The following is a 14,170-nucleotide window of genomic DNA, read 5'->3' on the forward strand; positions in this document are numbered from 1 at the left end:
TGTAGTTTGAAGAGACTAAGTCAGCTTTGCTCTGAATGTACTGGAAAGTGATAAAAGAAAATGTATTAGTTATTCTCATACCATAACTAAGTGATTAATTTTCCTACAAAATGTGTGACTAACATCTTAACTTAGCACTTGCTTGGTTTTATACAAAAGAATGTGTCATTTTAGGGTGATTTGAATATTTATTGGTAATTATATTCAATAGGTCACTGAGTGTAAAACCCAAATGTTTAATAGACGCAATGATAGTTGTAGATGTATTTTGCTGTTATAAAGTCAAGAAACACACTGCCTGTGTTTTTGTTCCTAATTTTGAAGGAATTAGCTAATCATTTTGTCAATAAAATTTTACAAAATTTTCACTGCATATTTTTGCAAATGTGCTCATATCCATCAGTTGGGAAGTAGGGAAAAAATATATATTTGCTTCTCAAAATCTTTGACAAGCAGAAGATTTCTTGCATGGCACCATAAAACACAATCTGGCTCAGTCAAAATATGATCTTATTAAAATATTTATTTTTATGGATGTTAAACTGTATTATTTAAAGTTGAACCACAATTTCTAAGCCCCAGCTGGTAAAATGTGTTTCTCTGACACAGACAGGACTGTTATGTGACTGACTACTTCGGTGCAGTGTGTTTGCACAGTATGTCAGTGTGCGTTAGATATGGCAGCTGGGGACTGGGTTTACCACCCTGTCTCACACTACTTCCATCCCACATCTGTTCTCCAGTTTATTGCCCTGGTGAGTTGATTTATGACTTGTGTGTAGAGTGCAGGTAGCGTCAGTCACTAGCAAAGACATCATGGAACAGCCTTGGATGGACTTTTCTGTACGATTCTCATCAGCACTAGTAATTTGTCACATATCGAGGCTTTCTGTGGACATCATGTTCCTGTTAGTTGCATCATGCTGCAGCCATTAATGTTTCATAGGCTCACACTTTTGACAGGCTCCTCTGAAAGCTTCTCTAACATCTGTAATTTATGATCCGCATGAAGTGCTGTTTGAGTGAATCTATTCTGAGGGTATATTCTCAGTCGTGTACATTGGGGGGGAAGACAAGAAGCATTAAGTGGCTAACACCAAGTGTGTTGCTCCTAAGTGGAGGATTTTGTATTTGAAGATGTTCTTGTCTTAGAGGGTGTTTGCAGCAGTTTGGGGAGTGAAACTTACCTTAAAGTTAAGCTTTCTGTGAACACTTTGCTGAGAGAGATGTGTAGGCAAAGTGGAAGTAGTTCTTGTTAAAGTGGGATTTGCTGTCTTTCTGAACAGTGCCTCATATCACAGTAATCTGGCTTATATTAGATAATAAGAAGCACCATTTCATCATCTTCAGTCCTGCATTTCTGGCCCCGGTAGGTTTAACCTGAACATTTTTCTCTTAACAAATTCAGCATTATTACTAAAGCAATCAAGCTGAGCTAAACCCCTAAAGTTCTCACTGTGCTGTGATCACCACATTCCTTTCTGGGTCACTAAATATTCATGAAGCCTCTGAGCACATTTTGGGTTGTTTTTAGCAACAACAACAAGGAACTTGTCTTGTGAGATTCCTTTCAGACTCCACTTATAGTCTAGCTTGCAGCTCAAATTCTTCCATGAATATGTATGGGTTCACCTTTGGGTCTCTCGAAGAAGTATGAGCTCCACACGTCAACAAAGACTATCCAGGTCTAAGTTTCATCAGCAGTAAATACCTTTGAGTATTAGGGGGTGACTGCCAGAACCACTTAGGAATATTGTATAGGAAGTAGGATGATTGTAGTGGAAAACTTCTCAGTTCTTACTTGGTATCAACCAATATGATTTGGGTTATCAATCAATCAATCAAATTTTATTTGTATAGCACATTTCAGCAGCAAGGCATTTCAAAGTGCTTTACATCATTAGAAACACAGAATCACAATGCAATATAGAATCAATCATTAAGTCAAGTTACATCAATAAATTTGTAATTGATTACATTTCAAATACAATTCTAAACAGGTGGGTTTTCAGTTGAGATTTAAAAGAAGTCAGTGTTTCAGCTGTTTTACAGTTTTCTGGAAGTTTGTTCCAAATTTGTGGTGCATAGATGCTGAAAGCTGCTTCTCCTCGTTTGGTTCTGGTTCTGGGGATGCAGAGCAAACCAGAACCGGAAGACCTGAGAGGTCTTGAAGGTTGATACAATAAGAGCATATCTTTAATGTATTGTGGTGCTAAGCCGTTCAGTGATTTATAAACTAACAACAGTATTTTAAAGTCTATTCTTTGAGCTACAGGGAGCCAGTGGAGGGACTTTAAAACTGGTGTTATGTGCTCTATCTTCCTGGTTTTAGTGAGAACGCGAGCAGCAGCATTCTGGATCAGCTGCAGCTGTTTGATTGATTTGATGGACAGACCTGTGAAGACGCTGTTGCAATAATCAATACGACTGAAGATGAACGCATGGATGAGTTTCTCTAGATCTGGCTGAGACATTAGTCCTTTAATCCTGGAAATGTTCTTCAGGTGATAGAAGGCCGACTTTGTGACTTTGTTAGTATGCTGGATGGAAGAATAATTGACATCTTATTCTTTGAGAAATATGAGTATGTAGAAAATGAATAAAGCATAGTGAAGTGAATATTTAATATATCGTAAAGAAAATTAATTATTGATCTCAAATTGTAATTTAGACATCTGCTGTACCTCTGACAGAGTTAATTATGGTTCCCTCAGGGTTCACTTCTTGGGATTCCTCTATTCACCACTTATGTTTCATTTTGGTTAGTTTATAACTCTCTGTTATAAAGTCCATACATACCATACATTGGCATGTGTTGGCATTCCATTACCAACACTTCTACCTAACTCCTCCCCCTTTTGCAGCTGATGACAGTTTTATGCACTTCTTTGTCTTTTTTTTATCTTATTAATTCTGACAAATTACACTGGAAATAGTTGTTGCAAAGTGAAACAGTTGAAGTGGTTTGCATACTTTTGCAAGTCACTGAGATTTCAGTAAACTTCAGAGACTAGAAAGAGACTGGTGAGGAGAGCAGAGGGGCTTAATCCACCAGCAGAATTATAATAGGGCAGACTTCTTCTGAAGGAGTCCAAGTGAGGTGGAGAAATGCAGAATTGATGGAAATTTCCAAACACTATACGTAGGCGCATGAGAGCATGACGGGACAAAACTTTTAGCCACAAACAAAAATAAACATTGACATCTTGCTTGTTCTGAAACAGTTTTCCTTTTTTTTTGCTTTCATTCTCAGAACAAAGTGTTGACCATTGATGGAGTCAAGGTGAAGCTGCAGGTAAGTGATTCACCATCAAAATGTAAGTTTAGAGAAAATGAAAAGATATGTAGATAAAAGCATCCAAAGATCAAAACAGCATAGCTCTTGCAATATAAAAAAGGTTAAAACATAATTGGACCCAAATTGTGAGCAGAGTCTGGCTCGCCAGGTTTGCATCAAACAGATATGTAGCTGTTTAATGTTATGATCCATACCGGTGTACAACACAGCCAGTTAAAAATGTTTGAGAGATATCAGACTTTACTAGGTTCTATGTGGCCTACATTTATTATTGTAGCTGGCCACATATTAAATTAATTTCTATTGATTTAATATAAAGGAGGTAAATTATAAAATAAAAAGGTATAGCAGTGTTCTTTGAGTGTGCAGAAATCTTTAGTGGCTTGAACTGTTTTGGAAGCATATTTAATTTGGTTATTTTATTTTTGTGGTTTTGTCAAAATATTTTATGGATGGGAAAATATTGGCAAACATTTTGATTTAAAGGTTCTCCATTAATGAGTTTAACTTGTGGCAAAAGTATAAAAAAAAAATCAAAACATAAATTTGACTCAAACCAGAGAGACGGCCTTGCTGCAACTCAGAAAATTATCAAACAGTGGCCTTTTAATAAAAACTAATATAAATATATAATAAATAAGCAATTACTGTGACTGGTATTTTTCTCAGGAGGCACAGATCAAAACAAAGCTTTGAAGACCGAACATAATTTTAGTGTAAACAAAACTGTGACTAAAACTTGAATTTAAAGTAGCTTTACTGTTGACACACTGATCATAATTTATTAGAGATGTCCCAATTATTTTGCACTTTTTGTGCCATATATATCAATATTTGCAACTATCAAGCCAATCATCCCTATTCATTTTTCTTTACAGCAAAATATGTTTTGGCGTAATTTCTTCAGCTTGAGTGAACTCAGACAAACGTCTATAATGTGACAACTTATTACCTACAGCATATATAGCTTTTTAACTTGATTTTATCATCTGAAGACATACATACTGTATATCTACAGTCTTAATAAAATAAAGTGATTAATACAACTGATTTTACTACGAGCAATTGCTGAAGTTGTAGGGTGACTCTAGCACTTTCTGTTTTGATATGACTTGTTGAAAATCATGTTAACTTTTTAGTAAAAACAGTAAGGTAGGAATTTCATCCTCACACAGGATCATCAAAGTAAATCATGCCATTGTTTTAACATCAACTCATAGCAAAAACTAAGATCTTTTTTACTTTAATTTCTATTTCTTATCTTGTCTCCAGATCTGGGATACAGCTGGACAGGAGCGCTTCCGCAGTGTCACACATGCCTACTATCGGGATGCTCATGGTGAGAAATTCATACCCCTTTGCTGATTTACAGTTTCTGGGAAAAAATACATCTTGTGATTATTAATAGTGTGTGAAACCATGGTTAACTTTTATGCTGCAGTAAGGTTTTTGTGCATTTACCATTTGATAAATATCTCTCAAGTTGTGGTATATTGATTCTGATACAAAGTACAATAATTTGAGTTTCACAAGTTTGAGCTGACTTTCGGGTGTTTGGTTCTTCTTGATTTTTTTTTTTAAATACAAATCACGAAGATAACTTTCTTCCTTGTCAATTAATATGTGCTCAGACTGAAAACTAATATCCAAGGCAGCCTATTTGTCATGATGGATTACTATTTTCAGACCCACATGCAGAACACAATACAGGAGAGGTATGTATGGTAATTGGTTTATTGTGAAACGGTAGGTAAAGGATGTGGAGGCTCTGGTCTGGTCCAGGGAGGAAACGGTTTCACGGAGCGACCGGCTCTTTGTGGTTCGATGGTGTGAGATCCAGGAGGGTTTACTGGGAGGTTCGGGGTCTTTGTCTTTAGGTGGTCCAGGTGGTCCGGTGCCTGACGGCTGGTGTGCAGGAAGAAAACGGGGGAGTGCGTCGGAGGGCGGACAGGTAGGCTCGGGCTTGGCGGGGACAAAGGAGCGGTGCAACTGCCAGTCGTGGAATCCGGGGGGGGGGGAACTTGTAATCAGACAGAGGAGGTGAGTCTGGGGGCTCGGGCAACCAGTGGGTAGGACCCACGGCGTCACGAGGGGAATCTCGATCAGAGAAGCAAACAGGATCCGTAACAGCTTCTCCGGAGGGAAAAACCTGAAGGCAGAAAACAACAGGAAAAAAGTCACTGGGGAATTAAGATCAACGAGGATTCAGATCAACGAGGAAAGATCAGAGGCTAGTTCTAGGAGGCTCAGAGGTACCGTTTCTGGCTAACACTCGGGCGCTGAAGGACTGGCAGGAGCCTCCTTTAGTACACGCCGCTGATGAGTTGATCAGGTTCAGGTGTGCTTGATGGCGGTCTACACACACACTCCAGTCGGGTGAGTATGGCGCCATCTGTCGTGAAAGGTGAGTGTATGCACAGAAAAACCCACAAAAGAACCAAAGGAACCCCGAACCACAACAGTACCCCCCCCTCAATGGCCGCCACCTGGCGGCCTCGAAGAACCGGACGTCAGTGAGGAACGGTAGTCGGTGATGAGGGATGGATCCAAAATAAAAGAACCCGGGACCCAAGAACGCTCCTCCGGACCGTAGCCCTCCCAGTCGACGAGGTACTGCCAGCCGCGACCTCGCCGACGGGAGTCCACGATCCGGTGGACGGAATATGCAGGGTGGCCATCAACGTCACGGGGGGGAGGAGGGGCGTCGGCTGGAGGGCAGAGCGGGCTGGTCCGGACGGGTTTAATGTGGGACACATGGAAGGTGGGATGGACGCGGAGGGAAGTAGGCAAACGGAGACGGACAGCGGATGGATTGATTACGGCTTCTATAGTAAATGGACCAATATAACGGGGAGCTAATTTTCTAGACATAGATTTGAGGGGAATGTCTCGGGAGGACAACCAAACCTGTTGACCGGGTGTGTAGGTGGGAGCAGGAATCCTCCTGCGGTCAGCCTGGCGTTTAATCTGTTCGACAGTGCGGTTGAGATTGGCTATAGCAGCCTTCCAAACCCTCTGACAGCGACGGATGTGGTGACGGACGGAGCTGACAGAAATATTCTCTTCCTCAGCTGAGAGTAGAGGTGGTTGATAGCCGAGGGATGCTTCGAATGGGGACAGACCTGTAGCAGCGGAAACATGGCTGTTATGGGCATACTCCACCCAAGGGAGATATTGAGACCAGTCAGAGGGGTTGGAGGATGAGAAACAACGAAGGGTGGTTTCAAGATCCTGATTGAGACGTTCTGTTTGGCCATTGGACTGCGGATGAAAACCAGATGTGAGTGAAACATTGGCGTGTAATGCAGAACAAAAATTCTTCCAAACCTGGGAGATGAATTGTGGTCCTCGATCCGATAGGATGTCCTGCGGGATGCCATGAAGCCGGAAAACGTGTTTGACCAGAAGTTGTGCCGTTTGGAAGGCCGTGGGTAATTTACGGAGGGGAACGAAATGGCAAGCTTTGGAGAAGCGGTCAACAATGGAGAGGATGGTGGTCATGCCTTTGGAGGGTGGCAACCCGGTGACGAAGTCTATCGATATGTGGGACCATGGGCGCTTTGGAATAGGAAGTGGCTGAAGGAGACCAGCCGGGGGTTGATGGGATGTCTTATTACGGGAACAGACGGTGCAGGCTCGAACATAATCCCGGACATCTTTGTGAACGGACGGCCACCAGAACCTTCGGTTGACTAGGGCGATGGTGCGACTGATGCCAGGATGACCAGAAAACTTTGATGCGTGGATCCACTGAAGAAAACGGGCCCGGGCGGAGGAAGGAACGAAGGTCTTATTGGGTGGACAGGCATCAGGAGCTGGGTCGGACAGTTGTGCTTGTTTTATAATGTCTTCTATTTCCCAGGTTATTGCTGCAACTGTGCAACTGGGAGGGAGGATGGTGGCTGGAACCTTCTCAAAGTTGTCAGGTGAGTAGAGACGGGAAAGGGCATCAGGTTTTATGTTGCGAGATCCTGGGCGATATGAAATAGAGAGGTTGAATCGGGAGAAGAATAACGACCAGCGTGATTGTCGTGGATTTAGCCGTCTCGCGGAACGTAGGTAGGACAAATTCTTGTGGTCGGTCCAAACCAAGACTGGAAGCTCTGCCCCCTCCAGCCAGTGTCTCCACTCCTCCAGGGCCAATTTTATGGCTAGTAGTTCCCGGTCCCCCACATCATAGTTCCTTTCAGGTGGTGTTAATCTGCGTGAAAAAAAGGCACAGGGGTGAGTTTTATTGTCTTGGGGTGAAATCTGAGACAATACTGCTCCAACTCCGGAATCAGACGCATCCACTTCTACGATGAACTGCCTAGAGGGGTCCGGTTGAATGAGGATGGGTGCGGTGGCAAAGAGGTTCTTGAGACGAGAGAAGGCAGCCTCAGTCTCCGGGGTCCAACTGAAAGGAATCTTGGTAGAGGTTAGAGCGGTAAGAGGTAAGGCTGTCTGACTGTAATTGCGGATGAAACGACGGTAAAAATTGGCAAATCCGAGGAAACGTTGTAGCTGTTTGCGGGTCTCTGGTCTTGGCCACTCCAGGACCGCCCGAATCTTTTCCTCCGTCGGCCTTACCTGTCCGCCCCCAAGAATGAAACCCAGAAATGACACAGACGACTTGTGGATTTCACACTTTTCTGCCTTGACATATAGCTTGTTTTCTAAAAGTCTCTGCAAAACCAGATGGACGTGATGCTTGTGTTCATCTAAGGATTTAGAGTAAATCAGAATGTCATCGAGATAAACGAATACAAAAATGTTTAGGAAGTCTCTTAAAACATCGTTTATCAGAGCTTGGAAAAAGGCAGGAGCATTCGACAATCCAAACGGCATAACAAGGTACTCAAACTGCCCAATGGGTGTTTTAAATGCCGTCTTTCATTCGTCTCACTTACGAATGCGCAGAAGGTGATAAGCATTTCTTAAGTCCAGCTTGGAGAAAACTGTTGCTCCATGGACTGGTTCGAAAGCTGATGACAGCAGCGGAAGGGGATATTTGTTTTTAACTGTAATATTATTTAGTCCCCTGTAGTCAATGCATGGTCTCAATGAGCCATCTTTTTTCCCCACAAAGAAAAACCCTGCTCCCAGGGGTGACGAAGATGGGCGGATTATGCCAGCGGCTAACGACTCTTTAATGTATTTTTCCATGGTTTCTCTTTCAGGACGGGAGATGTTATACAATCGGCTGGAAGGTAATGGGGCACCGGGTAAGAGATCTATGGAGCAATCGTACGGACGAGAAGGAGGTAGAGAGAGAGCCTTAGACTTACTGAAAACGGGAGCGAGATCATGGTATTCTGGAGGAATGATGGACAGGTCGACTGGATCAGCCTCTTGCGGCTCAGCCGGCGGAGGACCTGGGGGAACAGCTGAGCGGAGACATGATGAGTGACATGACGTGGACCAAGATTCTACACGCCTGTCTGACCAGTGAATTTGTGGGTTGTGTTGTTGCAACCATCGAAACCCAAGGATTATAGGCGAGTTGGATGTGGGAAACACGAAAAAGGAAATGAACTCACTGTGATTACCGGAGATTATGAGGTGAAGTGGTTTGGTTTGGTGGGAGATCTGTGGAAGAGTCTTCCCATCTAGGGCAGTAACTCGCAATGGAACAGACAAAGGTTCGGTTTCTATGGCCATTTGTTTAACCAAGGACTCGTCTATGAGGTTCTGTTCGCAGCCAGAGTCAACAAGGGCAGACAACGGGACGGAATGATTGTGATAAATTATTGTGGCAGGTAATAATAATCGAGGAGAGTCTTTGCTTAACAAATGGTCCGCCAACCTCCTCGTTTCTAAAAGCGGACCTGGGGGTTTAAACGGACAGGGCACTGAGCGAGAAAATGACCAGGGGAACCACGATAAATGCATAGGCGGGCTGATATGCGTCGTTGCCGCTCCTCAGGAGTTAGCCGAGTCCGCCCCACCTGCATGGGTTCGGGCTCCTGGGGAGCTCGGGGAGGAGAGACCCCCGGAGTGAGAGTCAAACCCCCCAACTGTTTCACTGGCAGATTTCTCCGGCTCCTTTCTCTAGCGCGAGACCGGATTCTAATGTCAAGACGAATAGTTAAATCTATCAACTCGTCTAACGTTTTTGGTTCGTCTAGTGTAGCTAGTTCGTCTTTTAATGATTCGTTCAGGGCATTAAAGTATGCACTCTTTAATGCCGCTGCATTCCAGCCAGTCGCTGCAGCTTTAATGCGGAAATCCACCGCAAAGTCAGCGACGGTTCGGTGCCCCTGCTTAATGTTCCATAATTCACAGGAATTAAAGGATTTGTCAGAATCGTGGCTGAAAACTTGTCTGAACTCCTTTAAAAAATCTTCAAACGAGCACCCGTACTGAGCTGGATCCGGAAAACGGGCCTCTGCCCATAATAACGCTCGTCCAGACAACAAAGACAGAACGTACGCAATCTTTGCGCCGTCTTGGGAGAAACTTTGTGGGGCATGGTTAAAGATGATTGAGCATTGAAGCAGAAATCCATTACATTTACTTATATCACCTGAGAATCTCTCCGGAGTTGGAGGACGGATGTCGGAAAACGTAGGCTGGATTGCGGGGACCGGAGCTGGATCGGGTGCGGGAGCTGGGGTCGGAGCCCGAGGAGTGGAACCCTGGAGAAAATGTGCTAATTCGGTTAATCGTTGATTAGTCTCTGCTTGCTGTCTGCTTAGTTCTCTTAATACGGTTTCGTGTGTTTGTAGAAGTGACTGTTGGTCGGACAATGTTCTCCGTATTGCGTCTGCTGGACTGAGTGTTTGGCCCGAGTGTTCTGTCATGATGGATTACTATTTTCAGACCCACATGCAGAACACAATACAGGAGAGGTATGTATGGTAATTGGTTTATTGTGAAACGGTAGGTAAAGGATGTGGAGGCTCTGGTCTGGTCCAGGGAGGAAACGGTTTCACGGAGCGACCGGCTCTTTGTGGTTCGATGATGTGAGATCCAGGAGGGTTTACTGGGAGGTTCGGGGTCTTTGTCTTTAGGTGGTCCAGGTGGTCCGGTGCCTGACGGCTGGTGTGCAGGAAGAAAACGGGGGAGTGCGTCGGAGGGCGGACAGGTAGGCTCGGGCTTGGCGGGGACAAAGGAGCGGTGCAACTGCCAGTCGTGGAATCCGGGGGGGGGGGGGAACTTGTAATCAGACAGAGGAGGTGAGTCTGGGGGCTCGGGCAACCAGTGGGTAGGACCCACGGCGTCACGAGGGGAATCTCGATCAGAGAAGCAAACAGGATCCGTAACAGCTTCTCCGGAGGGAAAAACCTGAAGGCAGAAAACAACAGGAAAAAAGTCACTGGGGAATTAAGATCAACGAGGATTCAGATCAACGAGGAAAGATCAGAGGCTAGTTCTAGGAGGCTCAGAGGTACTGTTTCTGGCTAACACTCGGGCGCTGAAGGACTGGCAGGAGCCTCCTTTAGTACACGCCGCTGATGAGTTGATCAGGTTCAGGTGTGCTTGATGGCGGTCTACACACACACTCCAGTCGGGTGAGTATGGCGCCATCTGTCGTGAAAGGTGAGTGTATGCACAGAAAAACCCACAAAAGAACCAAAGGAACCCCGAACCACAACACTATTAGTTTCTACAATCTGTCATTTTCAAAATACTAAATTTATTTACCTTCAATCAAGGCCATATATAATTGGTATGCATTGACTCTGTTTAACTAGATTTAAATTGGACTTCTGACTAATTGCTAAAGTTAAGATTTGTGTTGTGACACTCTAAACAAAACATGATTAAATTATTACACATTTATAGAGGTTTATATGGGCATGAAAGTAGGTGAGTGTTTTGATTGAATTTTCAAAGGTTGCTCCCTTGCCATCAAAACAAAAATTTATGCCAGTTATTTTTCTAAGACATGTTGGTTTAGATGTGAGTATTTACTTCCACTCTGCAGTGTTTATCAAGTACTGAGGTTTTATAACTCTGTTCAAAAAGGGAAGGACGGCACATTCAGGATTCAGGGACTCTTTGATGTTCTGTAATCAGTTATCACATGCTGCTCAGTGTTTGTCTGTGACTGGATATTTGGACACATCTTACAGGTTTTATCTTTATAATTTTGCAAATTCTTAGTGGTGGTTCTCAGATATCTGTGATAAGCCTGTAAGAAGTCATTTTCAAATTATTACTAAACTCCAGCATACTGTGCAAATGATAAACCAAAGCAGCTGGATGACTTTTTATCATGGTTGAATTTTATTATTCAAATTAATTTTCTCTCCCACCAAACGTTTGGCAGAAAAGAACTTAATTTATCATTAATGTAAATATTCCAATTGTATTAGATTATTTTTGCTGCAAACAGGAGACATATGTTCAAAAACAGACATAAAGCATTTTACTTACCTTGGTTTGTTCTCAGCATTTTGTATATTATATTATATTTGTTGTTTTAAATTAATGTAGCCTCGCTCCTCAAATTGCAAAACAAATGCAAAATGTTTTTTTTGTTTTCCTCAAATTATTTATCATTTAAACATTCTAGCATGGCAAGATTTTAAGACAGCAGAGATGCACAGGACTTACCACAGTCATGCAACAAACAACCTTTCATTTTCCCTGATCTGGTTCCAAACTATGGAATGACAACAAATAGCAGCTCTCCCAAATGAGTATTATTATATGGTTTATGATCCATTTAATTTTCCTGTCTCCTGAGCTGCTAAATAATAAAGTGAGCTTAACCAGAACTTATTGGTAATGCAAAAAAAGAAAACATTCGGTAAGAAGTTTGTCTATCAAAGTGTTTTCAACCTAATCCGTTTTTGTGTTTTTCAGCTCTGCTCTTGCTGTACGATGTCACCAACAGATCATCTTTTGACAATATACAGGTTTGTAATTTGCTTTTCTTTTTAAATGTTCTTATTTGACTCCGAATATTTTTTGGTTGACTCAAACCCTTTTCTCTCATTACTTGAACACTTGCTGTCATGTTTTCAATCAAATTGTACTCCAGATATCACATCTAATACTGTAAGCAGAATTCCGGTTGTGTTTTCTGGGGAAAGAGACACAATTAGATAGAAAGATTTAGAGTATGGAGACTGAATGTGACCCAGCAAGATTGGTTCAGATTTTAGTCTCTCCATGCATCTGAACATTTTCTTGCTGGACTGCATTGCCTGCTGAAGGAGAAATATAACTTGTAAGCTGAATGTGAACATTCAGCAGTCCCAGGCAACTACATGTATCACTCTTCAGGTAAGAAGAATCTGTAGAAAGCTAATACTTTTAATCTGACCTCTCTTTCCTCCAGACTTTACATTATGCTGTACCTCTTAATATATTTCCTGCAGTTGTGTGCCTTTCAAGCAATTTGGTTAACCTCTACTCTATGAGTCCCTGCCTGGAGATGTATCTTCTGAATTTGATTAAACCTAAGAATTATTGTTCAGTGAGCTGACCCACTTCCAAGGCAATATTAAATTCTCACTTATGTATTAAATATGACTACTCCTAAAATGCTCTACCACTCCAAATACTGAGTTTTAGTGTTGCAGGAGCAAGCATGACAATTCTTCACATAAAGCTGCCAGCTGAGTCCAGGTGGGACTGAAACACAATAATAGTTTCCTAACAACATAGAATTATTTTATCATATCATTAACATTATTGTTTGCACACTATACTTAATAGGGGGGGGAAAATAGGGCAACACTACACATGCTGCAATATAGGGCCAACACAATCCCACATGTTGAATATCCCTAATTTCAGGACAGTGAGGTGCAGACGTCCTTTGGATTGGACCACACCATTCTTAACACACCACACATGGCAGGAATAAGATTGACAAAACTTGGCATAAAATTCTTGCCATGTGAACTAGCCATAAGTGAGAGCAATCTTAAGGAGAAGCAGGAAGGGGAGGTCGCCTCCTCGTTCTTGGTTTAGTGGGCCCAAACAAAGCTTATAGATAACTAAAAATGCAAAAGAAAAATCAAGGGGTGTGAATACTTTGGGAAGCCACTGCACCTCTTCAGAAAATAGCAAATAGTGGTCTGAGTGATCTATTTATATCGGTGGTACTTCCAATGTTAACATAACAAAACTTAAAGATATAACAAATAGTCAACTTGCAGTCTTCCTCACTCCAATATCCACACAAAAGAATAAGGACAAATATAACTTGTAAGCTGAATGCATAAACACACTGGTAATCACAGTAGTATTAAATGTTTCCAAAAGTTCAACAACCTAAAATAGCAAGTAAGTATAAGATCTGAAACTGAAATGTTGAAAAACAAAAACCTAGATTGAGAGACAAATGGAGCATTCGAATAATAAATGAATTTACAGCAGTTCTAACCCAAAACATACACCTCTCTGATTGAAGGTAACTGAAAAATACGTGAATCCATAAAATGCAGCTTTACCTTTTACGCTTTGGCTGAGCCCTGACCACAAAAGCTCTGAACGAGGTTGCACGATAATATTTGGAAAGACTAACATCCCATTGGAAAACTGTAACACAGCTGGTTGATCATTTGTGTCCACACAGTCTAAGCTTTGGATTTTTCTGTTTGTATTGACAAAATGATTGGACCAGGCAGGAAACAAGAAATGTCAGCTGCATGCTGGGGGGATTTAAGGAGATGCATGTGCAGTCAGACTGAATGCCCTCTGAAGGTTTAAAGCGAAAAATGCCAACCATATTCAATAAAAAGTAGTAATTGCAACCTCCCTACAGCAAAATAATGAGAATAAAAACAGCTATTACATTGGAACACAGGCTGAACAGAAACACTTCACCATCTTTTGAAAACAAAGCATGTTCAACACTTGTAAACATTAAGTATCAGTTGGAGCTTTTAAAATTGTTGCCTTTCTAAGCCACCATTCCCCATGTTATGTTTG

At 42.2% G+C, this 14,170-nt stretch overlaps 1 protein-coding gene across 1 annotated transcript in view; it reads left to right on the forward strand.

The window, feature by feature from the left end:
- Positions 1-14,170, forward strand: part of LOC114160139 (ras-related protein Rab-26-like) — a 45,312-nt gene that overhangs the window by 14,810 nt on the left and 16,332 nt on the right. The window contains exons 3-5 of the mRNA XM_028042586.1: positions 3,254-3,295; positions 4,571-4,637; positions 12,092-12,144. Coding sequence (XP_027898387.1) covers positions 3,254-3,295; positions 4,571-4,637; positions 12,092-12,144 — 162 coding nt within the window. The remainder of the gene's footprint in view (positions 1-3,253; positions 3,296-4,570; positions 4,638-12,091; positions 12,145-14,170) is intronic.

Source organism: Xiphophorus couchianus, chromosome 16 (genome assembly GCF_001444195.1).
Source record: "Xiphophorus couchianus chromosome 16, X_couchianus-1.0, whole genome shotgun sequence".
NCBI lineage: Eukaryota > Metazoa > Chordata > Actinopteri > Cyprinodontiformes > Poeciliidae > Xiphophorus > Xiphophorus couchianus.